Here is a 27002-nt window from a genome sequence, read left to right as displayed (position 1 = left end):
TAACGTTATTTAAGAGAAAAGTTTAAGCAGCTATAAGAGAAATGCAAAGTCAGAAACAGGACTGGCAATTAATGACTCACATCATCAGATGAAAGGCTCACGACCGGAGTGTGCAAATACTTGCCAAACAGGGAGCCAGACAGAGACAAGAGGGAACCGAGTGCAGGAGAGACAGGGCTTCCTGAGACCTGTGGCCTCAGAACCTCATGCCCAGAAATCCTAGGAGAAGGCACGAGACTCCACCATGGATCCACAGGGCAAAAGTGAATCCCAGGTCATCACGCAGCTCTTTTTTCCCCCCTTGGCCACACCCACGGCATGTGGAAGTTCCCGGGCCAGGGAACGAACCTGAGCCACAGCAGAGACATGAGGTCCTTAACCTGCTGAGCCACCAGGGAGCTCCACCATGCAGCTCTTTCTTTTCCTTAAACTAATTTTCCATCCCCTCCCTTTCGTGAGTGTCAGTGTTCCTCCGATTACAGGAAGTTTATCAGGAGGACTAGGGAGGGACCAGAGCCTGGCAGGATGGCAAGTTCCAGGCCGGCCCTGGAGGAAGCTCTGATGGGGGGGGGTCTGTGCTTCTGAAGGTGTCTGCGTGTGTGTGCACACACACGCACACGTGTGCACACATGGGCCCACTCCACCCCATCAGCTAAGCTCTGCTGCCTGCTCAGGTACCCAGAGAGATGCCAGGGAAGGCATCTCCTTCCTTGGGCCTGATACTCTACCCCAGGCCAGGCCAGGAGGGTGGCGCCCAGCTTCCTGGGTGTGGTAGGACCTGTGACCTCACAGCCCGCGTCCCAGGTGGTCCCAGGCCAGCCTGGTTGGCCTCCAGCTGCTCTGAAAAGCACAGCCTCCCTAGGGCAGGTGAAGAGCAAGGTCCCAGACCCCCAGTGGGTGGGGGGGTGACCCAGATGCCCACCAGAGCACACTGCAAACAGAGACTCCCACACCTCTGTGGGGTGGGGGTGGGGCTGGGGGTGGGGCAGAGGGGCCGGGCTGACCCCACCTCCCCTGGGATTTCCTGCCTCAACAGCCACTCCTAGAGCAGGGGCAGGCGGGGCTCCTCTGGGGAGCCAGGTTCCATCAAGCCCAGGGGCATCTTCCCGCCAGGCAGCCCCAGGCCAGAGTCCCCCCTCTACCCCCCCATAAACCAGCATGGGGAGCTGGGGTGCGGGTCAGGGGGCCACACGCAGTGTGAGATCTGTGCAGAGCTGTCATCCTCCCGACACTCCTCCGCCCCCGTCTCTTCCCACACCAGAGCACTTCTTCCCCGTTCTGGTGTCGGGATCAGCCGAGCTCACCCTTCGGAGAGGACAGCTCCTTAAAGGGCAGCAGTACGAGAGGGATCTGTCCCCAGTGCTGGCCTCCAGCAGGGGGATAGGGTGCTTCCCGGAGGGCCTTTCCCTGGTGAAACCCAAGCCGAACAGAAAACAAGCTGCAGATCTCAATGACCCACCTCCAGGATTCCCGCCCCGTTGGTGGCAGCGAGGGGATCGGGGTGAGGCAGCGGCTCCTGGCCCCCCACACTCACCAGCTCCCTTGGGGGTGGCCATGCAGTTCCAGAGGGCTCCGGGCAGCACCCACGGGCCGCACTGAGCCCAGGGTGCCCTGCAGAACCAGGCCTGCCGCATCTCCAGCCCCTGAGACCTGGCTGCTGCTGCAGTGACATGAGTACCTGGCCGGGCGTCATGGACAGAACTTCCGCATCCACCTCTGAGCAGGATGATCAATGAAGCCCAGGGACTGAGGCGGGGGTGGGGAGGGTGGGGGGGGAAGGGGAGGCTTGTGCTCGGACCTCCCCTCCCCCGAAGTGGTAAGTGCCACAGCCAATCTGGTTTTCCCCACTGCTTCCAAGCATCCGCGGGAAGAGGCACAGAGAAATGCATGGTCTCCCATCACAAGCAGACCGAAATCTTTCTAACGGAGCCGAGGTGGGAAGGGCCCCCCTTGCCAGTGATGACGGCTCTGATTCCTGCCTCCATGCAAAGCCTGACTCAGCAGCTGACACAGGAGGGAGCGGCTCCAAGCTGTTCCCTGTCCGGGGAGGAGGGGTGGGTTATAGGAAGGGAACAGGAGGGAGAGGCCAGCTTGGAGGGACAGTCTCTGAGTCGGTGCCCTCTAGTGCCACCAAGCCGTCCCCAGACACTTGGCCCTCCCCCAGGGCTGGTGGGGTCTCTTGCTCTCCAGAGTCCTAGACAGTCCATACCCTGGGGCCTTCCAAGCCAGGCAGGGAGGCCTGGGGGGCGGTGGGTGTCCCTGTCTTACTCGCGGTAACACTAGGGGGCTGGTGGCCAGCTGTCGGGGTGGGGGCTGCCTACTTCTGGGCAGCCCCACGCAGGGACCTCTGGCTGCCGTGTCCAGCCAGCCTGTCCCCTGTACTTGGCATGGTGACTGGCACAGCAAAAGGCTGACTGTCCATGGCTGGTCCCCCAAAATCCACGTGGTGACACACACGGTGGTGCTGGGTTCTTGGACTTTAGGTGGGTTTCAAGGGCGACCCTTGGAAGTTGGTGGCCATGGGAGTTCCCGTTGTGGCTCAGCGGTAACGAACACAACTAGTATCCATGAGGTGGTAGGTTTGATTCTTGGCCTTGCTCAGTGGGTTAAGGATCCGTTGTTGCTGTGAGCTGTGGTGTAGGTCGCAAACGAGGCTCGGATCCTGCATTGCTGGGGCTGTGGTGTAGGCTGGCAGCTGTAGTTCCAATTCAACCCCTAGCCTGGGAATCTCCACGTGCCACAGGTGCAGAGCAAAAAAGCAAACAAAACAAAAAACAAAAAGCTGGGGGCCAGTCCTGGTGCTACTTGCAGAAGAAATAGGGGCCTGAGGAGGGGGCTGCTTGGCAGGCAATGTGTCTGATGGGTCGGGGCCCCAAAGGCCGTAGCATGAACCCGCCCCTTCCCCAGGGAGGCACTGGCTGGCATCCCGAAGGGGGCTCTCTCTGAGCGCCTCCCATCTGCCCTCGGTGGCACATGCTGCCCTGGCTCACCTGCTTACCCTCAGGTGAGTTCCCGTAAGAGATGGCCCTAGGCTGCTGGGCCCACTGCTCTGAGCCAGGAAGGGGGCTGCCGCTAAGTATGCTGGCAGGTGTGGCAGGGAGACCCCGTGCAGCCTCCGACTCCTCACTGCGGGCCAACTCTGGCATAACTGCCGGCTTTCTAGCAAGCTGACCTGACACAGCCCCGCTTGGCGCCAGGGCCACACCATCCTCCCGCCCTCTCACCCCTCAGCCGGTAACAGCCGATGTGCAGTCCCTGCCAAGGAGGGAGAAGCAGCTTCTGGAGGGGGCCCTGGGGGTGGTGAGGGATCGATGGCACAAACCCACTGTGGTGGGTCAAACGGTGCCCCCCCCACCCCCGAAAGACATGTCAAGGCCCTGATCCCTGGTATCTGTGGCAAAGGGTCTTGGCAGGTGTAGTTAAAGTGAGGTCACCCAGGATTAGGGTGGGCCCTAAATTCAGTGACGGGCTTCCTTATGAGAGGAGAAGATACGGATGCAGAGAAGGAGGCGTGGGATGGGCACAGAGGTTGGGGTCTGACAAAGCCAGCGACGCCAAGGATGGCAGCCCACACGTGGACAAGGGCCTGGGACAGACCTGTGCTCAGAGCCTCCGAAGGGAACCAACCCCGCATACACCTTGATTTTATTTATTTACGTATTTATTTTGTCTTTTTTTGGCTGCGCCAGTGGCATATGGAAGTTCCTGGGCTAGGAGTCCAATGGGAGCTGCAGCTGCCAGCTTATGCCACAGTCACAGCAAGGCTGAATCCAAGCCTCATCTGCAACCCATGCTGCAGCTTGTGGCAACGCTGGATCCTTAACCCACTGAGCGAGGCCAGGGATCGAATCTGCATCCTCATGGAGACTCTATCAGGTTCTTAACCTGCTGAGCCACAAGGGGAACTCCAACAGCTTGATTTTAGACTTTCGGCCTCCAGAGCCATGAGCGCATAAATTTGGAGTCACCTTGTTTGTGGTCATTTGTCCAGCAGCCCTAGGAAACAAACCCACTGGCTAACCTTTGCAACCCTCTAGCTTTAGCAGGTTGTGTGCCAAGCCTTACCCCCGGGTAAGTGACGTTTTGCTGGTTGGGGGGGGGGGGCTGTGCCCCCAGCCCTGGCTTACTTCCATGCTTTGAGGGGAGGGGGAGTTTGCAGGGAAATTTCTGCAGCCTCCCTGCCTGAGCGTCTGTGCACAGGCTCCCGGGGGCCCTCCCCGCTCTCCAGGGGACGGTGAGAATAAATAACAAATGGTTTCAAAGAGGATTACGGTGCTGGGACCACGTGACAGAGGCATGAAAGATTAATATCTTGACCAGGCAGCACTGCGCTGGTGATTTGAAAGCCAGCTTTACTCCGCCACATCCATTAAAGGCTCTGCTGAATTAAAAGATATGCAAAAGAAAGCCATCAGGCCTGCTGCCTTTGCCATCACATCATTAACAGAAAAAAAGAAAAAAAAAGTGTTTTTAAATGAAAACACGCATGGTGGGTGAGGTCGCGAAGACGCCACACCCGTGGGACACTGCTGCTTTGGGGGTATGTGGCACCATCTTTTAGGAAAGTGATGGGGTCGTAGAAATCCATAGCCTGGGCCCCAGAAACCCTACTTATTTAAATGTATCCGAACCGTTCAAAAGAGGAAATAGACGTAGATGTGCGCTGGCCCTCACGGCAGCCTTATCTGGAGCACGGAAAAGATGCTAAATCCTTAAGGAAATATGGTTTAAGGGAATTATGGGAAAATCATAGGATGCAACTCAGTCCCACACGGCATTGTCCACCTGTGTGGGAAAGTGCCTGGGCAGTAATGACTGGGGGGCACAGAGAGCCCCCCGACTCGGTGGGCAGGAGGGAGAGAAGACAGAGAGTGGGAAGGGGTCCCGCTTCCCAACCTGCCTCAGACTCGGTGACTCCCTCCTGGCGGGAGGGTCCGTGTCACAAGGCAGGGAAAGAGAGACCCCTGGGGTAACCCTGGGAGCCCCCCACAAGGCCCTGCTAACAGCAAGCTGGGGGCTGGGCTGGGCTTTCACGGTGACCCTGGCCCAAGGCGAGGCCAAGGGGGAGCCTCTGTCCCCTTTCTGAGGCCACCTGGGGCCCCAGGTCCCCTGGTGGCTGTGTGACCCGAGGTAAAGCATGGACCTCACTCTCCCCCAGGAAGCACCTGCTCCTGGGGTGGCTGTGGGATTAACAGCAATGCTCGTAAGGTTTAAGCAAGAGCCCGACAGAGCAGGTGGGAGATGAATGGCAGCTGCGGATGCAGTGACGGGTCCGCAGTCCCTGTCCTCTTCCTTCTCATCTCCGCCATCACCGTCCTGACTGGCATCCTCAGCATCGCCATGACGTCACCATGGTAACCATCACCGCCGCCATCACCCTCATCCCCACCACCACCATCAGCATCATTTTCCAGCATCATCTAAACCACCTGACTCCTTCCTGCGGTGGGGCAAAGGCTCTCAGCTGCCCAGCCTCCCTCCTGGAGGCCCCTGGCTCCCCTGGAAACCTGCTCACGGGACTGTGGGCTTCTCGGGCTGCCGCCTGGGGCCACTCAATCTGGATGCCCTGGGACGGTTTCCGCAGTTAGAGGGAATTATCTTCGCATAATTAAGTGGCTCTGCTATAAACACAGGAGTAGCATCCTGGCTGCTGGGCACCGAGCATGTGGTCTGTTCAGGGAGGCTGTGGGGCTGCAGGACATGGCTCATCTGTCCAGATGCCAGGCGGCTGGGAGCCTGGGGCCATTGGCCTAAGATGCCAGCCCCTGGACCACAGCTACCTCAGCTCACAGGCTCTGAGCACCTGGCTTTGTCTCAGCTGCAAAGCTGCATCCCTGCCGACTGCATCCCTGGCTGGGTGCCAGGCCCCAGAGGCCACGACCGCTCTGCCTTCCCGGGAGCACTGCTTGTTGTTCAGGATGTGGCAGGGCTGTGCCCTGGGGGGTAAGATAGCCTTTGCGGAGGACCCATCAGTGGGGTGGCCAGCCTGGGAGAAATGGCACAAGGGAGCTCAGGCTCAGTGCCAAGCTTCCGCTCAAGGACTCAAAGCTCACCAGGTGGCCCGGGCATCGTGGGTCAGCTCTTCTAATTGTGGCTTCCAGGGCTCCTGGAGGGGACTGGAGTATTACCTTTCCACAGCTCTGAGCCCTGGATGTCAAAGCCGGGGGGGGGGGATGGGAGGTGAGGGCAACGGCCCCATGCCTGTGATGTGCGGGCTCGAAGAACCTTGGGCTCTGGGCGTCTGGGGGTCTGGGGAAGCAGCCTGGGTCAGGTGAGTGTTCCTCGGGCCCGAAGTGGGGGTGATGGTCCTGGTGGTCCCGCCCTCGCACCAGTAGTGGTCACCGCCACCTACAGGGCAGTGAGCATCTCCCTGGAGGACCAGTGGGAGGGGGGAGGCTGGGGTTGGGGGATGCAGGAGGACCCCAGAAGTGGTCTGATGCACAGAGGACATCCTGGAGAGGATTTGGCACAAGGTTTGGTTTCTGCCTGGTGCAGGGTAGGGGGGTTCCCTTCACTGATGGCCTGAGTCAGGTGGTAGCCGCCAGTCTGCAGACCCTTCCAGCTCTGCAGAGGGTGGCCCTGAGGGGTGGATGGGACCTGCCTGTGCTGTTTCCTACCTGCTCTGCCTTCTGGGGATGGGGGCTCCATCATTCCTGAGAGTCTGCTTCTGCCACGAGCCTGCCCATGGGCTGAGCCAAGGGTACAGAGGTGATGGGACAGACGCATTCCATTCTCATGGGGCATATTCTTTTTTTTTTTTTTTTTTCCTGGGCCGCACCTGGGGCACATGGAGGTTCCCAGGCCAGGGGTCCAATCAGAGCTGTAGCTGCCGGCCTACACCACAGCCACAACAACACGGGATCCAAGCTGCGTCTGCGACCTACACTACAGCTCACGGCAACCCACTGAGCGAGGCCAGGGATCGAATCCACAACCTCACGGTTCCTAGTCTGATTCGTTAACCACTGAGCCACGATGGGAACGCCTCATGGTGCATATTCTATTTTTCGTTTTTAGCTGTACCCGCGGCACACGGAAGTTCCTGAGCCGGGGATTGAATCCGAGCAGCATCTGCGATCTACACCACAGCTGCAGCAGCAACAGATCCTTAACCCACTGCGCCTGGCTGGGACTTGAAGCTGCAATCCTCCAAAAACAAGCCGAATCATGAACCCACTGCGCCACAGCGGGAACCCCAGGGGCTTACATTCTAGGAGGGACTGGACTTTGGTAGCAGTGGCCACCCTGGAGCGTTGCTCAGAGAGACCTACAGGATGCTGGCGAGAAGGCTCCAGGGGAGGGCGCACAGGCTGGCGGCCAGAGAGCCACGTGGTGGCCCCTCCTGCCAAGCATGATTCCTCCCCTGGCCCTGAAATGAGGAGGCAGCACCTCAGGTGTCACCTGAGGGCCACTGGCTGGAGGAGCCCACGGACCGCAGCCCTGCAGCAATGAAGGAAATAAAGACCCATAACGGTTCAAATGCTGGCTCGCCCAGGGCTGCTTTAGAGACCAGGGGTTCTGCCTGAGCCTGGGAACAGGTGCCCTCTCATCCCCTTGAGGGACTAGGGGAGGGTCCCCTGGCCTGTGTCCCCACCCCGGCCACAGGGTTCTTGCTTGCAGAGCTTTGGATGACTGCGTAGGGTAGCAACTGCCGCCCCCTCTCCTGCTGCTCACAAAGGCTGCCACCCAGGGACCCACATGGCTGTACCATGGGGCTGAGCCAGGCCCTTGGCACCCATACAGCCCAGCAGGTGGCTGGGAGCTTCCAGCAGTTCCCTAGTTACCATGGTTACCATGCTGCAGGAGGGTGGGTGGGAACCCTCTCCTCCATATCCCTCCCAGCGGTACCCCAGTGGGCTTTGCCAGAACCTTCCAGCCCTGGGAGAGGCAGGGAGAGAGGGTCCAGCCGGGCAAGGCTTTTTAGGTGTGTGTGTGTCCTGGGGTGTTGTAGCCATCACGGTGGCTGGAGCAGCTCAGGGCTCCTGAGGGAACCATAGACGTGGGGTAGGGCTGGGGGCCTCGAGGGACCCAGTCAGCTTCCTTCCCCCCACTCTGGGCGATGACCCAGCTCAGCCCCACAGGGGAGGCAGGAGGCATCTTCTAAAGATGAGCGCCCCCAAAGATCTTCCCTCCCCCAGCCTGGCGTCCCCCTCCCAAGGCCCCAGTACCCCTCAGGCCGTCCCTGCGCCTCTGGGCTCAGATCCCCCTGCCAGAAGACTGCCCTGTCCTTTCTCCCCTGTTACCCCTGCGGAGCCACGGTGGCTTCGGGTCTGGTTCCAGCCTCACCTCCTTCCTTCCTGACCACATGTGTGCACATGGCCCCGTTGCGCCCCAAGTGGCGCCTTCGTGGGCTGGACTGCACGTCTCCTCCCCCGCCGACTGTGGGTCCTGAGAGCAGAGGTCTCGTCTACACACCCACTTCTGGGGCAGTGAAGGAAGAGTGACCTTGAGCACAGGCCTCACCTGCACAAAGCTGGGGTGGGGGGGGTCTTTCCTACAAGCAGCCACAGCCCCTGGAGCTACAACATCTGGTCCAGGGTGGCCAATGTGCCTCCTCTGAACAGGTCCTTTATCTAGGAAGAGGGTCCACATTTATCCCATAGGAGCTGCCGGTGCGCCGTGAGCAGCCTTGTCCAAGCCTGTGTCTTTTTTTTTTTGTCTTTTTGCCTTTTCTAGGGCCGCTCCCGCGGCATATGGAGGTTCACAGGCTAGGGGTCTAATTGGAGCTGTAGCCACTGGCCTACACCACAGTCATAGCAACGCGGGATCTGAGCCGCATCTGTGACCTACACCACAGCTCACGGCAATGCCAGATCCTTAACCCGCTGAGCAAGGCCAGGGATTGAACCTGCAACCTCATGGTTCCTAGTCGGATTCGTTAACCACTGTGCCACGGCGGGAACTCCTCAAGCCTGTGTCTCTCAAGATGAAGTGGGAGCCCCGGAGCCGCCAAAGTGCCCTGGCCAGGATGCGGGTGGGTGTAAATAGGAGGTGCCCCCTACTCCTGGGAGTCCAAGTACCTGTGTCCCTGCAGAAAGGTGGCACTGTCCTGTTGGGGTTTGCAATCTCTATTCCGGGCGTCCCCGTGTCCTTGGCAAGAGCAAAGGGACAGGGATGGATCCTGGCCTCCTGGGCTGGGTGACAGACACCTTCTCCTCCGTGAGAGGCAAAGGAGATTACCCCCCCCCCCGGTGGGGGGAGGCTCAGGAGAGGGGGAGGGGAGATGTCACAGGCTTAGTAGCGAGTGGCAGGGCCTCGTGGGGAGTGGGGGGACGGGCGATGGGGGGAGCCCACATTGGCCACACCACGCGGGACAGGTACTCGGAGTCAGCATCCCATCCAAGCCAGTTCCAGGAGGACAGGGACACCACCAGCAAGAGCATCTCCCCACCCACCAAGGATAAAAGCGCGACTTGGGATTGAACGCTGACAAAGGGCAGCGGGTCACCCGCAGAAAGAGGGCTTCCTGTGTCCCAGAGCCTCGACCCCATGAAGAGAGCCCATCAGAGTGTCCAACGGTCAAGGCGCGTTTCCCTGGGCTCCACCGGAGGGAGAAGTGGAAACGGGAAAGTTCACGAGAAGCCGGGGGGTGTTTCTCAAAGTGCAGCCTCAGAACCCCGGGCCAGGGGCTGGCGAACCAGCCTGCTAAGCTGCACCAGGACCTGCAGGGGCTTTTGTGGGCACTGCTCTCCGTGACCCTGGTGGGTGCCCCGGGGGTCAGGACGGCCCAGCACCTCCAGGGCCACTGGAGGGGTCCCCCCCAAACCTGTTCTTACTCTCTGTAATCACACTAGATGCAGAGCCATCAGAGAGGCAAGAAGGAGCAGCCTGATCCCATCATTCACAGGTGTCCCCAGCAATGCCCCCATCAGGGCAGGACGCAGAGTCACGCACCGTGGAAACAATCTCTTATGACAGGACAGGCTGAGAGGATGTGGCCCAGGGCCTCAGTTAACCAGAACGTGACTTCTCTTCCCGCCAACCTGCTGGCCCCTGGAGCCCACGGCCCTCCCCTCCCCTCCCTCCCATTTCTCTGGAGCCACTCAGGCAGCAGAGCGCAAAGGTCGGGAGAGCGGGCACTGGCACTCTTGGGCTGGTGCCCAACCCAAGTCCAGACCCTGACTCCTTCTTGAGCCTGCTCTGTGACCTCAGCACAGTCACCTTGGCTTTCAGTGCCTTTCTGAACCAGTTCAATGGGGACAATGGCAGCTACTGGACTTGAAGGACGGGGTGAAGTCTCGGCTTGTGCACCTGTTACAGGAGCAGCTCCATTGCCTCCCCTCTCAGCGGAGACCGTGGCCCCGGCAGCGTGGGGCCTGCCAGAGGCAGCAGACCTGCCCCCACCCTCTAGGCCCCCTCCTCCTGGGCTCTGGGATGACCCAGGGCTTCCTCCCCGCTGTCTGGACCTTCATGTTTCTGCTCAAATCCTGCACTCACGGCCACTCCCTGGGCCCCACCTCCTGGGTGACCTTGTCCACTGTCAGGGCTGGGACTGGTGGGTGGGGGGCAATCACCTCTGGTTTGACCCCCGGGCTCCCTTCTCAATGCTGCAGCCGTGACTGGCTGAGGCACAAACCTTGGACGCCATGAGGTGGGGTCAGCGTGCTGCTTCCTGGGTAGCCTCAGTGGACCCAGCGATGAGAGGCTGGGGGTCCCGGGCCCCCCCGATCCTGGTTCCACAGGGGTTCGGCTGGGAGGCCCTCCTGCCTCTTCATCCTATTCACCTCTCCAGACAGGTTTATGGGGTCCCGCTGGGGCTAGAGTAGAACCCACAACAGACCTCAGGACCACACGTGGCCTCCCCCGCCGTCCCAGGCAGTCCTCACCCCACGCTGTGGACACGGCTGCCTCTCCCATCCTCGGGTGGACACGTCAATGTCACTGCCGGCTCCAAAGCCCCCAGGGGCCCAAGGGCTGGTCTCTCGGACCCTAGTTCCTATGCCCCCCCCTCGACCCCCGGAACCTACCAATGCCCAACCTGCCAGGTCCTGGCCAGAGCCCCCTCCCAGACGGTCCTTCCCCAGCTTGGCCATCACAACCCCGCCTCCTTTCCAGGTCTGGTCACATGTCACCCACCTGTCCCCCATCTCTCCTCCGTCAGCAGAGGCTTCTCTGACTGTCTCTGGTCTGTGGTGACTGCAGCCCTTTCCTGGCTCCGGGCCCCCAGAGGTAGAGGTTAGGGGGGCCTTGTTCAAGGTCTGGGGATTCAAAGGTCTGCCGCTAAGGCCCTTCCCCGTCAGCGGTGGTAACAGGTTTTAAATAATGTTGACATATTCTAATTTACTTTTCAACGCGTGGATTCATCAGAATTCCCCCGTCCACACATCAAGGGATTTCTGAGCCTCTTCCATTGAGAGGGGGCAGGAAGGGCACCGTGTTCCAGAGAGCCCCTGGAAGCTCAGGAAGGCAAGGTTCCCAGGCAGAATTCTAGATCCTTCTGACCCGGGCTACACTTGACAGCTTGTGGATGTCAGCTGGAGTTGGTGCTGAAAGATCCAACGGCTGAGGGGTTGGATGTGACAACACATTGCTCTGGGGAGGGTGGGCGTGCTCGGGGCAGGGCTCTGCAGCCCCCCCTGGCGCCCAAGGGCCACTGCACAGGCTGCAGGTGGGCGCCGGGCACGAGGCCTGGGGTAGGGAGGTCGGGGTGAGGGCTGCTCTTCCACTCACAGCGAGGCCGTGTTACGCAGTGACAGTAACAGGCTCTCCCGCCACGAAAGCCGTCAGCTGGGCTCTCCCAGGCTGCTCCCCCAGAGAACACAGCCCCCCCTAACCCCGTGGGCTCACGTAATGACTCAGGAGGGGACCCTGAGGTTTCCTGGGAGCCACCTGGGCTCCAGGTGGGGTGAAGCTTTGGGCTCAGTCTGTGACCCGAGACAGAGGGTGGGAGCTGACAAACACTGAGCGGCCGCGCTGTGCCAGGGACTGTCCTTAGGCCTCTGCCTGTGCTACCTCGTCCCCCCATCCCGACAGAGGGAGACACGGGCGCGGAGCCAAGCGCCCGGGAGAGTGAGAGCTGGTTTTCCACTGGCGGCCACGCGCCAAGGCCTGTGACACAGGGCCCTGCGGCCAAGTCCCAGGGTCCATGGGACCCAAGAAGTGGCTTGCTCAGTGGGGAAACTAGCCCAGCCACAAACGGTTTGCTGGAGTGTCTGGAACCGGTGCAGGGATGGAGAAGGAGAAACGTGCACTTGGCATTCAGCTGCTGAGGTGGAGGATGGAGGGCAGATCAAGTAGGGGCTGCAGGGTGTGGGGCTGCAGGGCGTGGAGCGGGGGTGTGTGTGGGGGAGCCCCCAGCCATCTCTGCTCTTCCCCCCTCCCAGTCCTAGTTCATCTGCAGCCTGCCTGTGAGCTGAGTGAGCAGGAGGACGGGTTACCTGTGAGGGGGACCTTCAAGGGAGGCGGGTGTCAGGGGCGCAGGAAAAGAGGGACACACACAACCCCGCAGGAACCAGGGCTCTAACTCTAACGGGGGCAAACTGGAGCAGGGAGTGGCTTCCCGAGACCCTGCCCTGTGGGCTCTGACTTCACAGGGCACACTCGGGGGGGGGGGGGTGGCGGTGCTGGGCTCAGAGTGCACCCTTCAGTGTACAGGGAGAGGAACCTGGCTCCGTCTGAGCCCTACGGGATGTGGCGAAAGGTAAGAAACTCAGCAGCGGCTCCCATCTGCGGGCAGGGTAACTCCCGTTCCTGCCAAGCCAGCGAGGATGGAAAGCCTTGAGCCCCCTGAAGTGACCAGACAACCACCTGGCCCCATGTGCGTTCTCTCCTGGAGAAGCCCCGTCCCTTTGTCTCCTCTGCACTGGCCGAGCCAAGGACCCCATCTCCTGAGTGGCCCCAAAGGAAGGGGGGACAGCGAGTGGGGATGCTAAGCATGCTGAGTTTCCCATTCATGAGAAGGGCGGTCTCTGTGTCCCTCGGGAGCTGGGACTAAAGCTGATCCAGCCCGTTGCAGGAGACACCTTTGTGTGGGGGGGGAAGGTGAGGACTCCTGCCACTAGCCGATGAGCTGGAGCTGGGGCGGGGGTGGGCAGGGGGCCGGGTGCAGTGGGAACAGATTCCAGGCTTCCTGACCCCAGGAAGTGGGGTCCATCTGCCTCGCCCCAGCTCTGTGCCTGTTTCCTGTCCAGGCCAACCAGCCTCCCTGGCAGGGGTGTTCAGGGCTATGCACAGGCACCTGCAGGGAAACAAGGCCAAAGCACAGAGTCCTTTCGTCGCTTTCAACTCACCCTGCCATCCCTTTGATGACATCTTGGGAACCACAGGGCCCTTGCTCTGGGGACCTGCTGGGGGGCAGGATAGGGCCGCCCAGACTTCTCTGTGGTTGGTGACATCTCCTGCTCCCATCGGCCCCAGTGACTCAGGGTGCTGTTTCCTCCACGCATGTCAGCACCGCCTCACAACTGCTTGCCAAAGGGTGGCTGGGCAGGGGGTCGGCGGGTCCACGGGGTGTCGTTTTACTCCGAGAGGAAGAACCAGTGAAGGGGCCTGCCTCAGTCTGGTGGCAGGTATGGGGCCCGACCCAGCCCACCTCTGAGTGACCTTGGAGAAGCCAGGGCCTCTGGCTTCTGTTAACTCCTCCAAAAGGGGACACGCCCAAGACCCCTGCAGCACATGTATGTTTGCTGGGACCCCTGGCTGCTGGGAGGGCTGGAGGGAGGGGTGGGGTCTCTGGTTCGGGACACCTTCAGAGCTGGTCCTCCCTGAATGTGGCCTTAAGTGCCACTCTTCTGCCCGTTTATCCAGGGACTCGAGGAAACTGCTCTGGCTTCGGGACCTTTGGCGATGGAGTATTTGCTCAAGGTCATGGAGAGTTTAGTCAAGGACTAAACACACACGCTCCTTCCAGCTGGAGTCCTGGGAATCCAAAGACACTCCCCCGGGTTCTAGCAGCCCAGAGGCCTTCCTTTGCCCACTCTCCTTTGCCACACGCGGTGCTGCCCAGTTGCCATGGACCCAGCACCAACAAACAGGAAAGTTGAGAGGAGGCCCCCTCCCTCACCGGAAACTGTCACCAAAACTTGTGCCACTCACTTCCTCCTGAATCATTTGGGGTTTAGCCGATTATGAAGGAGGAAAGAAGGTCAGCCCATGGTGAGACGTCTCTGGGTCTACCCCACCCTAGAGCTTGCTCATCCTGTGAGCCCCAGTGACCCTCACAGGACAAGGAGTGGTGGCCGTCTTGTCATGCCTCCTATGTGCCACCGCTTTCTGCCTACTCATAACCATCCAGCCACAAGACTGGGTTTCACACTGTGCATGACCCTTTGCCCCCCTCCCTGGTGCCCTGGCACCAAGCTGTGCCCCATGTCTGTCGACAGGTGCAGCCGTGAGAGGCACAGAGCCCTGGGCTTTGTCATGGGAAGCCTCCAGCAGGCTGCTTTCGAGGCAGGAAGGTGCTGCAACCCAAACACCCTCAGCGTCACTGAGGCCCAGTGTGGGCTTGGAGAGTGTTCCTGACGGACGGGACTCGGGGAGGGGCCAATGCCCTCTGGGCCCCCTGTGGCAGCACAGGGACAGGAGCCCAGGAACTGCACAGCAGCCTGGGCTCTGCGGGTAGATGCAAATGCCAAGCGGCAATCAGGAGGGTAGATGCAATGGCCCTCACGCGGGTGCCCAAACCCTGCAGCAGCGTGGGGCCTGAATGCGGTGTGGCTAGCAGAGCGGGAGCTTGCTCTTGGCATTGCAAGGCGGATGGCGTTTTTTGAGGGGGAGGAGAAGTTGCAGAGAAAGAAGAAATCCTGACACGACAGACAGCTGTGGCCTGAACTTGGTGTTCTGGCTCCTCAGATGTGGATGTATTAATTTCCATAAATGCTAAGAGCCCATTTCCCCAAGAGCTATTACTTCTGTCATCTCCCTTGGATGTCTTTCAACACCGGGCAGACAAGTGAAAGAAAGGAAAAGGCAGCCTCCCCTGGTGGGTTCCCTGGTCCCCAACCCTGTCCCCACCAGGCAGTTCAGGACTGTTTGCTAACGTGGCCCCTCTAAGTGCAGGGTCAAGACCTCCTGCCTTCAGCCTGACAACCAGGTCCTTATCCTGCCAGGAGGTAAAGAGAGTTACCAGCCCCAAAAACGCTGAATCACAAAGTGAGGCTGAGCAGGAAAGTGGGGGTGGGGTGGGGAGGGAGACGGTGGACAGGGGGGGAAAGTAGGGAAGGGTGCTAAGGGACTTCCCACCTGGAACCCCCCCAAGATGCTCTAGACAGAGTGCAGACCCTACAGGAGCCCTCAGGACAAATGCCAAGAGGAGCAGAGCCGGGGTAGGCTGCCTGGATGGGAGGGTGGGAAGGTGGACAGGTACACTACAGCTACTGCAGCAGGAAGCCCTGCAGCAGCTGGGTCTCTATGTCCTGCGACCTTCGTCCTGCGGGAGCAGGAGCAGGAGCAGGTAGGGAATGTGGGGAGCAAAGAAGCTGAAGATGGGGTAGGGGTATAGGGACCAGGGTGGGGACGGGTGTATAGGCAGCCAGAGGAACTGGTGCAGGAAGGGAGCGCCAAGTCTTGGAGAGCAGGGCAAGGTGGGGAGAGGGCGCCCACGGGGGAAGACCTACAGACTGGGCACGGAATGGGTGGGAAGATGGTGCCAGGAACCTGGAAGGAGAGGCAGCGTGAGCCTTCAGGAGCAACAAGGAGAGAAGAGATGCGGAGGACTTGGACCAGGAGCCCTCCGATGGGGATGCGCAGAACCGGGAGAGGAGACGGGAAGGGGGATGGGGCAGGGGGAGGCGAGGCTGCGGTAAGAGGAGGGGGCAGAGACGGGACCAGACGGGGGATGAAGTTTGGGGTAGGGGTCGGGGATGGAGCTAAAGGGTCGGGCGGGTTGGCAGATCGGGCAGGCAAGAGAGGACGGGATGGGGGAAGGGAGATGATGGAGAGGGAAGTGAGCCGGCTGGAGAGGAGGTGAGGATGGAGGCGGGCGCGGCGACGCGCTGGGGAAGAGGAGATGGAGAGTCGGCGCGGGCCTCGCGGGTGCCCGCCGCCGCTCTCCCGGCGCACTGCCGTGTATTGCGCGGAAGGCCGGGGTCTCCCCCTGCACTCACCTGGGGGGGCTCCAGCTCCGGATCCTCTGCCCCGTTCCGGATCTTCCTTCCCGCCCTGCCCTTGCGACTTTAGCGCCCCCGAATCCCGCTTGCTCCACCAGGTTCCGCCCGCAGCATCTTCACCTCGTGGGACGCCCGGGGCCACGCCTCTGCGAGGCTCTCATTGGCTAGTCTTCACGCCAATCAAATCCCTATTGGCTGAAGGCTCGCGGGCCATGCAAATCAGGACGAGCCCGCCGCCGCGCTGATTGGCTAGCGCTCGCGGAGCGGAGCCCCTGGATTTGGGCTCTGATTGGTCCCACCGCTCTGCGGACGACAGCGACTGGGGGCGGGTCCTTCCCCTTCCAAGGCTCCTCCGGCGAGTGGCAGCGGATCGAGCGCTTCTCGGCCGATTTTCTGCCTGCTGGGCCTGCGGCTCTGGTGGGCATTGGCCGGCCGCCGGGCCCCTGGATCCATCTGGGGTGCATTTCCTCGAAAGCGTGGGTCTCAAAGCCCCGGGGCGGGCGCGGCCGCGGCTGGCGCGTCTCCTAGGTAACGCCGCCCGCCGCGGGCGAAACCACTTCGGCTGGCGCCGTGGGGGAGGTTGGCCGCGGCCTGGAGGCGCGCTGGGCCGCCAAGCGGGCTAGGGCTTCCAGCCCGGAGGTGGGGTGCTTCTTGAGTCTCTCGGCGGGGGCCTGGTACCTGCAGGGCGCGGCAGTCGGGCGGGCGCGGGGCTATGACAGCGTCGGTCACACCTCCCCTCCCCCTTCGTGGACACTTGGTGCGGCCTCGGCCGCTGGTCCTGTAAGGCTAAGGGGGCTTTTGGGGGCTCAACCTCTGCACTCTGCCCCTTGACTCGGCGCCCCCTTTGCGGCCCTCCAGCTTAAGGCGAGCGCGGTGTGGCCGGCCTGGGATTGCTGAGATCACGGCGTTGGCCCTCAGTTTTCTCCGGCCGGACCCGTGCTGAGGGCCCCTGCTTTGCCTGTCTCTGTTGGGAGCCTTTCCCGGTTGGGTGCCTGCCTGCTGGCCCTGACGATCCTTCCCGGCGACGCCTCCCATTGGAGGTCTGGCCTTCCCTGGCCCGCGCAGGAGGCCCTGCCCGCCTATAGCCTCCCCCTGGAGCTGCTCTCGCCTTCCCCTCCGTTGTCCAGCCCGCTGATCCCCTGACCGCCTCTGAGCTCCCCACCTGGGCCCTTCACCCGGCCGGAATGGTCGCTCTCCCGCTTGCTTTTTCAGACTCAGAGGCCCCATCTTTGCACATCTCTTCCACGCCTGTTTCAATGGAAGACAGCTGCGTTCGCAGACCTGGTCCTGCCTTCAGTGTTGCAGTGTGTCATTTTGGTTGAAGGACAGGAAGGAAGCCTGGCCTTTCGAGGCTGTGTGGTTGGAAAAGATGTGCTTTAGATGGCTGGATACTCGCCCAGGGTTCCAATCCAGGTCTCCACGACAGCGCCTTGTGGTTTTCATAGGTCATGACCATGTCCTTCTTGTGCTGACTGGTATCCTGTCTTTCTGCCTCCCTCCAGATACACCAAACCAGGGCAGGGAGCTGGGCTGCGGTGTTCAGGAGGTTTCCCAGGGCCTGACTCATGGTAGGTACTCAAGAGAATATTCCTTGGATGAGGAATTCTCGGCAGGGCTTAATTCAACCTCCGCCTACTCTCAGGGAGGCTCCCCAAAGCTTTCCGGTCTCAGGGGCGCCCGATCTTGTTCACGCCTGGGACGGATGCTTCCCTGAGCCCCGTGTGGCTCCTGCCCGTCCTTTCCTTGGGAACCACTGCTGTGAGACCTACCTCTTCAGCGTCCTTCCTCTCCTCCACCATCTCCTCCTCGCCCCCAAGAGGAGACTGGAGGCTCGTCTTCTGAGTGCTGCTCATGCTCGCTCCCTTGTCTTGGTCCTACTGGATGCTTGAAGACGGCGTTTGACAGTCTGCTTCTGTCAGGCATGTACGGGGACAGAACAGGTGCTTAGAAAGAGTCCTTGAACAGGTCTGCAGAAGCAAAGGCCCCAAAGACACTTCACAGCCCCTTCCTTTTCTAGATGGGAATCAGACACCGGGAAGACAGGGAACTTTCCAGAAATCAGAGAGGAGAGTGATGCTTGGCCCGGGGTTGAGGAGCAGCCCTCTCACTTTGTCCTGTGGGGCCTTTCCTGGCCTTGGTGGGCAGGGCCAGGGGGTCGCTGTAACGGCTTTGAGGTTGGTGTGATTGGCTCTGTGATTTCAGACTGGCGTGTTAACCTCTGAGTCTCACTTGCCTCGTCTCTAAGATGGGGAGTGTGGCGGTACTTATCTCGCAGAGTTGGTGGAATAACAAACATGAAAATGTTTTGAGCGCCTGGCTCACAAGAGTGGTTCAAACCCTCTTAAAAGCTGGTTCAGATTTTTATAATGATTTTTATTTTTTCCACTGTAGCTGGTTTACAGGGTTCTGTCACTTTTTTTAAAATTTCCCCTGGCGCACCCATTATATCCTTCTCTTGGGCTCAAAGCATGGGACCCTTCCCCTTTTCTCTTTTTTTAATTTTTAATTTTTTTTTCTTTTTATGGATGCACCCATGGCATATGGAAGTTCCCAGGCTGGGGATCCTGGCCTACACCACAGCCACAGCAACACCAGATCTGAGCTGCGTCCTTGACCTGCACCACAGCTCATGGCAAAGGTGGATCCTTAATCCAGGCCAGGGATTGAACTCGCATCCTCATGGATACTAGTCGGGTTCATAACCCACTAAGCTACAATGGGAACTGCCCCATTTTTCTCTTTGTTGTTCATTTAGCCCCATAGGCCCCTCTGCCCTTCCTCCACAGGAGTCTTAATGCTTCCCCATTAATTCTTCCTCATTAACGTAATTTCATGCTTTACCTAGTCATTGAAAAGGTTTTTTCTGAGGACTTAGTTCAGTCCTGCAGAACAGTGGTTCCGGCGCAGCCTGGTGGAGCGTGGTGGTTCTTCTGGGCTGGGGCCCCATGGGGGCATGGAGGCACCCCCCTGAGAAGGGGGCACCTGGTCTCACTCCTCGAGGAAGGGGAGGAACTTCTAGGGGTGTGTGCGTGATCTCTGGGCAGGACTGAAGCAAGGGTGGGCAGAATGGACAGGCATGAGGGCCAGCTGGGAGCCGTTCTAGGATGACTGGGGAAAGAGAAGAGCTCTGGGTGTCACTGTCCCGCCTGCCACCCCCAGGAGCCTGTGTCTCAGGGGTCACCTCTCCATCCATGGCCCATCAGACCTGCCCACCTCCACCTGCCCAGCCCAGTGCTTTGGTTTGGGGCAGTGCGCCTTACGGAATAGCTGCCTTTTCTCCTGGTCTGTCTCTTGCTGGTGCCGCCTGGGACCATTCCACTGTTCGCCCTGCCGGGATGGACTGGAGCTGTGGGCCCTTCTGCAACAGCTGCTGGCCATGGGGCCCATGGTCACCCAGTGAAGCGAGAGGAAGTACTGGGTCGGGAATCTGGGGCAAACGAGCAAGGTGTGCAGTGCCCCTCAAAGGAGGCTCGGTCCTGGCACCGGGAAACCCTGCAGGGCAGGGTGCATGGCTGGTGGGGCTCCTTCCAGAGGGCATGATCAGAGACGACCAGATGACTTCTGCCTTGAGGCTGTGGTTCCTGTGAGTTCCTGTGGCTCCGTAACAAATTACTACAAACTGGGTATCTTTTTTTTTTTTTTTTGCTGTTTTTGATACTTGATTTTATTGAAGATACCAACAATGCTTGTGACCACCTTGGGATGTAGACCAGAAGCTGGCGGCCTGTGGGGCACAAGGGTCCTTGGGACCAAGGTGGTGGTGCCCCTGCTGACCTCAGTGGTCTTGGGGCTGGAGGGGAGCTGCAGGCAGGGCCCCGACTACCAGGCCTCTGTGCTCCTGGAGGCGTCTTCTCAAAAGCAGGTGTGTGTGGCCCAGGTGGGAACTTTCAGGCTTCTTCCAGATGGTTCCAGGCAAACTGGATATCTTAAAATAACACAGATTTATCCATCAGCTCTGAAGGTCAGAAGCCCGAAATCAGTCTCACTGGGCCAAGGTCGAGGTGTGGGCAGGGCTGTGTTCCTTCTGGAGGCTCTAAGGGAGAGTCCGTTTCCTTGCTTGTTCAGCTTCTAGAGGCTTCCTGCATTCCTTGGCTTATGACCCCTCCCTCACCTCTACGTCTCTCCCTGCTTTGGTGGCACCCAGCCTTTTCTCTGAACACCGCCCCCCCCCCCGCCCCGCCTCTCTCTTCTTAAGACCCCGTGACCACCTCGAGCCCACCTGGGTAACCCAGCCTCCCCTCCCCATCTCAGGGTCTTTAGCTTAATCACGCCCACAGTCCCTCTTGCCATGTGAAGTCATGCCAGGTTTTGGGGATTCGGATGGGGACCGTAGGCAGCCTCCCTGGGCCTGTCTTGGCTCCTGTAACTTGGCCCTGGAGGAGGTGGCACTGCCTTCCTTGAGGCTCTCCACCTCCCCGGAGTGCGGGTGGGGGGCTAGTTCTGCTGCTGGGACCCCCCTCCCCACCCCACCTCTCCCCCAGCCTCCCCAGGGGTGGCAGGGGGCCCCTGAAGCTCCAGGCCGGCCTGGGGGAGAGACCACCTGTCCAGAAGGCACCGTGTGGCACCGTGTGTGTCACGTGATCATCCCTGAGCCCCTGCGCTGAAGCCCTCTGGCCTCCCACCTGGGGCACTGGGGAGGGTCGGTCCCCAGAGCAGGGGACATGGAGTAGAAAACCCCACAAATCTACCAATGAGAACCTCCAAAGAGAAAAAACCCCAAACAAACTAATGTGTGTGCCTTACTGTTCATATGGTAAGAGGTGGGATCTGGAGGCCCGGGGTGGGGTGTCGTGCCCCCGCAGGGTGCTGGTGGGCCGGCCTTCCGGTGGGGCTGGACCCCTCCCTGCTGCCTACCGGGTGTGGCAGAATGCCCCAGGCAGGCCGGTGACCTCGGGCACTCCCGCACAGCCTGGGAGCCTGGAGGGTGGCCCACCTGCCCCAAGCCTCCCCTTTTGGGTCCCTTGAAAACAGCCCTTCGCAAATCCTTCAGAGTCAGGCCCCCTCCTGCTTTAACAAATTCCTGGGGACTCCACATACCTTCTTCAAATCCGAATAATCTTTCCCCACGTTGATTGTTGCAAAATGTCCACAATGTGGCTCATTCATTTAGAAACAGCAGAGCTGTTAATGGCAACACAAAAATGTATTTTTTCTGAAAACCAACTCTGTTTTCCAAAACACCAGCATTGGCGGGAAGAACCAGGTGGTTTGGCAGTTTCGCGCGTGCTTCTGACGTCTGGCCGACAGACTGCTGGACACCCTCGGTCTGGTGCAGGCCCCTGTTCAGTCTGTTGTGCTGTGACATTGCAAGCATTTGAAGGGAATCCAGCCTCCCCCACAGGAGAGCTGGTTCTCTCTCTAAGGACGGAACCGTGGATGTGCTGCTTTGGGGCCGCACCTGACTCCCCCCCCCCGCCCCCGCCCCCGTGGTCGTTTCTTATGGGCGTTTGTTGCGTGGGGAGTTTGACACCCTGACCGTGAACTTTCCAAGTCCGTCCTGTTAAAACCCTTTGGTCTGTCTCGCCCTTGGGGATCTTTGACCCACACTGGATATAACGTCATCACGCTCTTTCACGCAGAAAAACATGGTTCTGAGTTATTCACATCTTCCAAACGTTGGCACCTTTCATGGTACCATTTCAAAAGGTCACTTTGTGAACCATCCCTGCATCTCATCAGGAAACTCTTTGAGGGGTACGAAGCTGTGAGGCTGACAGCAGAGGGTACAAGTCTAAATTTTCTGTGAAAGCTCAATTAAAATTATTTTTTTAAAAAATTGAGGTATATTTGGGCGTTCCCGTCATGGCGCAGCGGAAACGAATCCCATGAGGTTGCAGGTTTGATCCCTGGCCTCGCTCTGTGGGTTAAGGATCCGGCGTTGCCATGAGCTGTGGTGTAGGTTGCAGACACGGCTCAGATCCTGTGTTGCTGTGGCTGTGGTGTAGGCTGGCAGCTGTAGTTCCGATTGGACCCCTAGCCTGGGAACCTCCATGTGCCGCGGGTGCAGCCCGAAAAAGACAAAAGCCAAAATGAAAGTCAAAATTGAGGTAGAGTTGATTAGCAGTGTGGTAACCTCTGCTGTATAGCACAGTGACTCAGTTATATGTATATATTTCTCATACTCTGTTCTGTTATGCTTCATCACAGGAAATTGAAGGTAACGCCCTGTGCTATAGGGGAGGACTTTATTGTTTAATCCATCCTGTATCCACTAGTTTGCCTCCGCTCACCCCAGACTCTCAGTTTGCCTCCCCCTCCCCCTCGGCAACCACAGTCTGTCTACGTCTGTGTCTGTTTCTGTTTCACAGATATGTCGATGTGTGTCGTATTTCAGATTCCACCTATAAGTGAGGTAGCATACGGTGTTTGCCTCCGCAAGCTGCATTTTTATTGCGAGTTGTTCCTTGAAGTGACAGGTTCATTTTGTTCATATTTGAGAGATTGTCTATAAAGTACCCAGGCCTCAAGAACCACGGTTTGTCACCCAGCCGCGCTTTTAGTAAGAATGGTGTTGCTGAGTGCAGGAAGCAGCCAGTTCAGCCCGCAGCCCAGGGATCACCACTGGCTTCCCTGGGGCGACCGTTGTCGTTCATGTGACAGCAGAAATGCTTTTTGTGTATTTCTCACTCCATCAGAGGATGTTAAAAGTTTGGCTACTCCAGGGTCAAGACATAACCAAGGTCATAGTTTTCCCAGCCTCCCCAAGGATGTTTTTTCTGTTTTTGTTTTTTCTTTTTATGGCCACACCCGCGGCATATAGAAGTTCCCAGGCTGGGGGTCAAATTGGAGCTGCAGCTGCTGGCCTGCACCACAGCCACAGCAATGCTGGATCTGAGCTGCGTCTGTGAACTATGCCACATCTTGTGGCAATGCCGGGTCCTTAACCCACTGAGCGAGGCCAGGGATCAAACCCACATCCACACGGATACTACGTCGGATTCTTAACCTGCTGAGCCACGACGGGAACTCCCTCAAGGATGTTCTTAAGTGAAGCTGCTAGGCCATGTGCTGTGAGCGGCAGAGCGCGATGGCTGGTGATGGTTTGGTTCTACTGCCTGGAGGCGTAATGAGTCCCTGGCAGCTTCTCCCACCATTGCCTTGGTGCCATCAGCGCAAATGCCAACACAGTGAAAGCGGCAGGCAGGTGGCATTTGGAAGTTATGAAAATAGCTTTGATCCTGTGGAGCCTTCGACCCACCTTGGGGAACCTCAGGGATTTGGGGACTACGTTTCGAGAACTGCTGTCTTAGAAACCAAACCCGCTGCCTTTTCTCCTCGATTGCCATTGTGGTGCATAGATTTCGGCCTCTTACCAGAGCCAAGAGCTTAGATTCTGTGTCAGCTAAAGACTCTCTAGAGAAGACTCAGATCCCTGTCCGCTGGAAGGCAGACAGCATCTTTAGTCAGCCAGGTCACCAAAACACCTGGAACACTCAGCACCTGTCCCCACCTGGCTTCACCAACCAGGCGGTGTGTAGCTCAGCTATCCCGGGGGCTGGATTCAGGGTCCCCTTGAGCCAGGGCTCTTGTGATGACGTCTGGGCCCCTTGCTCCTGCTCTCTCTGCCTTTTTGTGTTTGTCTCAAAGTGGCTGCTCCTGTGGTGGCCCCTTGCAGCTTCAGGCTGATGACCTTTCTGTTCCAAAGTCCATAGAAAAGGGTGTCGCCTCTTAACGGAACCATCGGAAGCTGAGATTCACATCTGATTGGCTCTGATTGGGTCATGCTCCCAGCTGCCTCTGAGACAGCCCTCGTCCCAAGGCCCAGTGCCTTGTGCAGTGCTCAGCCTGCAGAGCTGTACCGCGCGTGCGCCCATCCCTAAACCAGACACCAAGGCCAGGATAGCCGTGCTCTGGTTGGCTTGCGAGAAGGGGCAGAGCGATTGGTTGGAGTCAGGTGGGCATGTCTGCCCGGGGAAGGGGGCACAGGTGCCTGTCTCCTTTGCAGTGGAGCAGGGGTGAGAGTGTACCACTGCAGAGTGAGTTGCGGGGATGGGGCTCGTGGGAGGTAGGAAGCTTTCAGAACTGCTCCAAGCGCCATGGTCCTCCTAACTCCCATTTATCTGAACCTGAATGGTGCAGGTCCTCCTCGAGGCCCCGGTGACCGTCACATCAGCGGGAATGAATGACTGGCACAGGATCTTTGACCAGAACCTGCTGGTCCCTCCCCACACACAGAGAGCCCGCCAGCCTCTCAAGGAGTCGACGGCATTTCAGTGTGTCCTGAAGGGGCTCGATGGTCCGCTAATTAAGCAGGTAAAGAGATTTGCTGTTTCTCGTCAGATGCACGTTGTCCCTGCTCTCAGCTGGGGTGCTATTGATTTTTACTTATTTGAGTCTGACGCTGCACCCATTACCCTGCGTGTCGGCAGTGTTCTGAGGCAAAGTGGCCCGTCAGCAGACAGGATACGTGATTCAGCGACTTGCTCAGCGCTTTTGTTACTGGCTAAAGGCTTCTCTTTGCCTCTCGTGGAGCAATCTAGAAACCCAGGTAATTCGATTTCCAGGGTTCTTTCCTGGACAGGTGGCTTTGTGCGAGGCTCAGCACGGCCCGCTTCCAGCCCAGCAATTAGACCAGTGGGGTGGAGCCCTGGGCTTCCTGGAGGATGGACCTGGGAGCTGCCACCGCCCTGTGTGTGCTCAGGCCCTTACTCTGCGGCCCTGCGTCCATCTGGGCCCTTCAGCGGCCAGGGGACCTACCTCAGAGGACCCCCACATGATTGGATGGTCCCAGGGAGGCCCTGAGTCCCAGGGGGCTGTGCAGGAAGGATCCAGGCCGGCCAGTGCAAGCCCGTGGCCACAGGGCTCGGCTTGGCAAGACCGAATCTTCCTTTGCAGCTGGCAGAGAGGTTCTCCATGCAGCCCGAGGTTGGCGCTGGCCCGTGAATAACTCACTATTATTGAATCGCTCACCTCCTGCATCATTCACTTCAAACCCTTTGATTGAGCACCTGCTGTGTGCTTGCCGCTGTGGCAATGACCGCTTTCACGATGTGACTCCTTAGCGCTTTCCTGGACCCAGGCCTTCCTCCTTTCAGCAGGCCTATGAAGTGGGCACCATCATTGCCCTCGTCTTACAGAAGAGGCAGCGGCCCGAGAGAGGGGACGTCAGTTGCCCGCCAGCTGGGACTCCAGCCTGGGCAACTGGCTTCAGCAGGCCCCGCCTTCCAGGGGCTCACAGGAGAGTGGACGGCACTTTCTTACAAAGGAAATGGTATCTATTTTCCCATTTTACTCTGTGCCTTTATTTTAGCAAAGGCAATTCCCATAGTTCCACATTCACAGGGACATGCAGGGACGGAACGTAGTCCTGTGAGTTCCCGAGGCATCCTGTGTCCTCTTCCAGACACAGCTGGCCCTACCTGACTTATGTCCAGCTTCCCAGAGGTTCTGAGCAAATGCAACAGACAAACAGACATGTACATATTTTCCCTGTTTTTTAACAAAACGTAAATGGTAGCTTATTCCCATCTTCTGTTCTATACCTTTATCCTTGACAACAGGTGTCATGGATTGTGCACGTCATTCCAGAAAGAACTTCTTGTTCTTTCCTAGGATAGCTAGCTTCTCCTGTATGGACGACCCGACCTGTCATCCATCGTCCCTGTATTAGGCCCTTGCCGATGGCCCCTCGGCTGCCTCCAGGTGCTTGTGTCTACAGACATTGCTGTAGTGGGTAACCTCATTCACCTCACTTCAAGAAACGAACGCATAGGTCTGTAGAAAGATTCCTGCAAGCGGTTTCCTCATCTAGACTCATACATCAAAAGGAATCCTTTAAACCCCAATGATAAGTTCTCTATAAAAAAATCGCACTTTAAACATAAAGACCTGAAGTGTAGGTCTTCACAGCACAGGTATGAAAGGAACAGGAGGCTGTGTAAACACCAAGCCTGAGAAAGCTCAGTGGCCACACTGACAGAGTAGATTTCAAGGCGGAGCGAATTGCTGGGGGTCAGAGCACATCTCATGATGATGGTGGTAACCCCAGAGACATGGCCGTCCTCACGCGTGTGCATCTGTGTCGGGGGCCCCCAGAGACACCCCCCGGGTTTGGCGATTCGCTAGGAGGATTTGATGTGACCCTGAACACGGCTGTCCCCAAAGGAAGGATTTATTTCACTGACAAAATACAGCGTCAGATCAGCCAAGGGACAGACGGGGCAAACAGGCGAGGCTCCAGGGTCCTCTGTCTCTGAAGTCCCACGGGACTCACTTCCTTCCCCCAGCCATGAGCTGTGATGACACGAGTCAAATGCTGCCAACCAACCAGGGAAGCTTGTTAGAGACTCAGTGCCCACAGGCTCTGAAAAACCTCAGGGTGGTTTGGGAACTGATCGTGGAGGTACCCTCAGCCTAGCAAGCACCAAGGTTCCAGAGTCCCAGAAGGACAGCAGACGTTCAGCATAAACCACCGTACCAGCAGTTTAGGCACCACTGAGCCACTCTTATCAGCTAGGGGGTGGGGAAGTCTAAGTTCCCAGACTCCAGCCAAGGGCCGGCCTTGTGCCCAGCACCCAGTAACATGGCTCCAAATCCATAAAGCAAGTGCTTAGAACTAAACAGAACTACACGTAGAGTCACCTTCATCGCTGGAGCCTTTTAATTCTCTCTCAGTAATTGTTGGAACAAATAGACCAAAAAAAAAGTCATGAGGATTGGAAGATCTGAACACCACCACCAACCACCTTGACTGAACTGTCATTTTCCTTTTCTTTCCTTCCTTCCTTCCTTCCTTCCCTCCCTCCTTCCTTCCTTCTTTCTTTCCTTCTTTCCTCCCTTCCTCCCTTCCTTCCTTCTTTCTTTACTTCTTTCCTTCCTTCCTTCCTCCCTTCCTCCCTCCCTCCCTCCCTCCCTTCTTTCCTTCCTTCCTTCCTTCCTTCCTTCCCTGTTAGGGCTGTACCCACCACATATGGAGGTTCCAGGCTAGGGGTCTAATCAGAGCTACTGCTGCTGGCA

The 27002-nt window shown here is 58.6% G+C and overlaps 2 protein-coding genes across 6 annotated transcripts in view; one reads left to right on the top strand and one right to left on the bottom strand.

Annotated features, from left to right (window-relative positions):
* Positions 1 to 16183, bottom strand: part of KCNAB2 (potassium voltage-gated channel subfamily A regulatory beta subunit 2) — an 89100-nt gene extending 72917 nt beyond the window's left edge. Inside the window, exon 1 of the mRNA XM_047791241.1 lies at positions 16044 to 16183. The gene's annotated coding sequence lies outside the window, so the exon portion shown is untranslated. The remainder of the gene's footprint in view (positions 1 to 16043) is intronic.
* Positions 16184 to 16363: 180 nt separating this feature from the next.
* NPHP4 (nephrocystin 4) overlaps positions 16364 to 27002 on the top strand; it is a 110477-nt gene continuing 99838 nt past the window's right edge. For 3 of the 5 annotated variants that reach the window (XM_047791233.1, XM_047791232.1, XM_047791235.1), the window contains exons 1-3: positions 16367 to 16574; positions 17549 to 17614; positions 24126 to 24299. In XM_047791233.1, coding sequence (XP_047647189.1) covers positions 17612 to 17614; positions 24126 to 24299 — 177 coding nt within the window. In that variant the 5' untranslated portion in view covers positions 16367 to 16574; positions 17549 to 17611. Of the gene's footprint in view, positions 16575 to 17548; positions 17615 to 24125; positions 24300 to 27002 lie in introns of all 5 variants that reach the window. The other 2 variants (XM_047791230.1, XM_047791231.1) reach the window with 2 other exon arrangements.

Source organism: Phacochoerus africanus, chromosome 8 (assembly GCF_016906955.1).
Source record: "Phacochoerus africanus isolate WHEZ1 chromosome 8, ROS_Pafr_v1, whole genome shotgun sequence".
Taxonomy (NCBI): Eukaryota; Metazoa; Chordata; class Mammalia; order Artiodactyla; family Suidae; genus Phacochoerus; species Phacochoerus africanus.
This window is presented reverse-complemented; position numbering and strand designations above follow the sequence as displayed.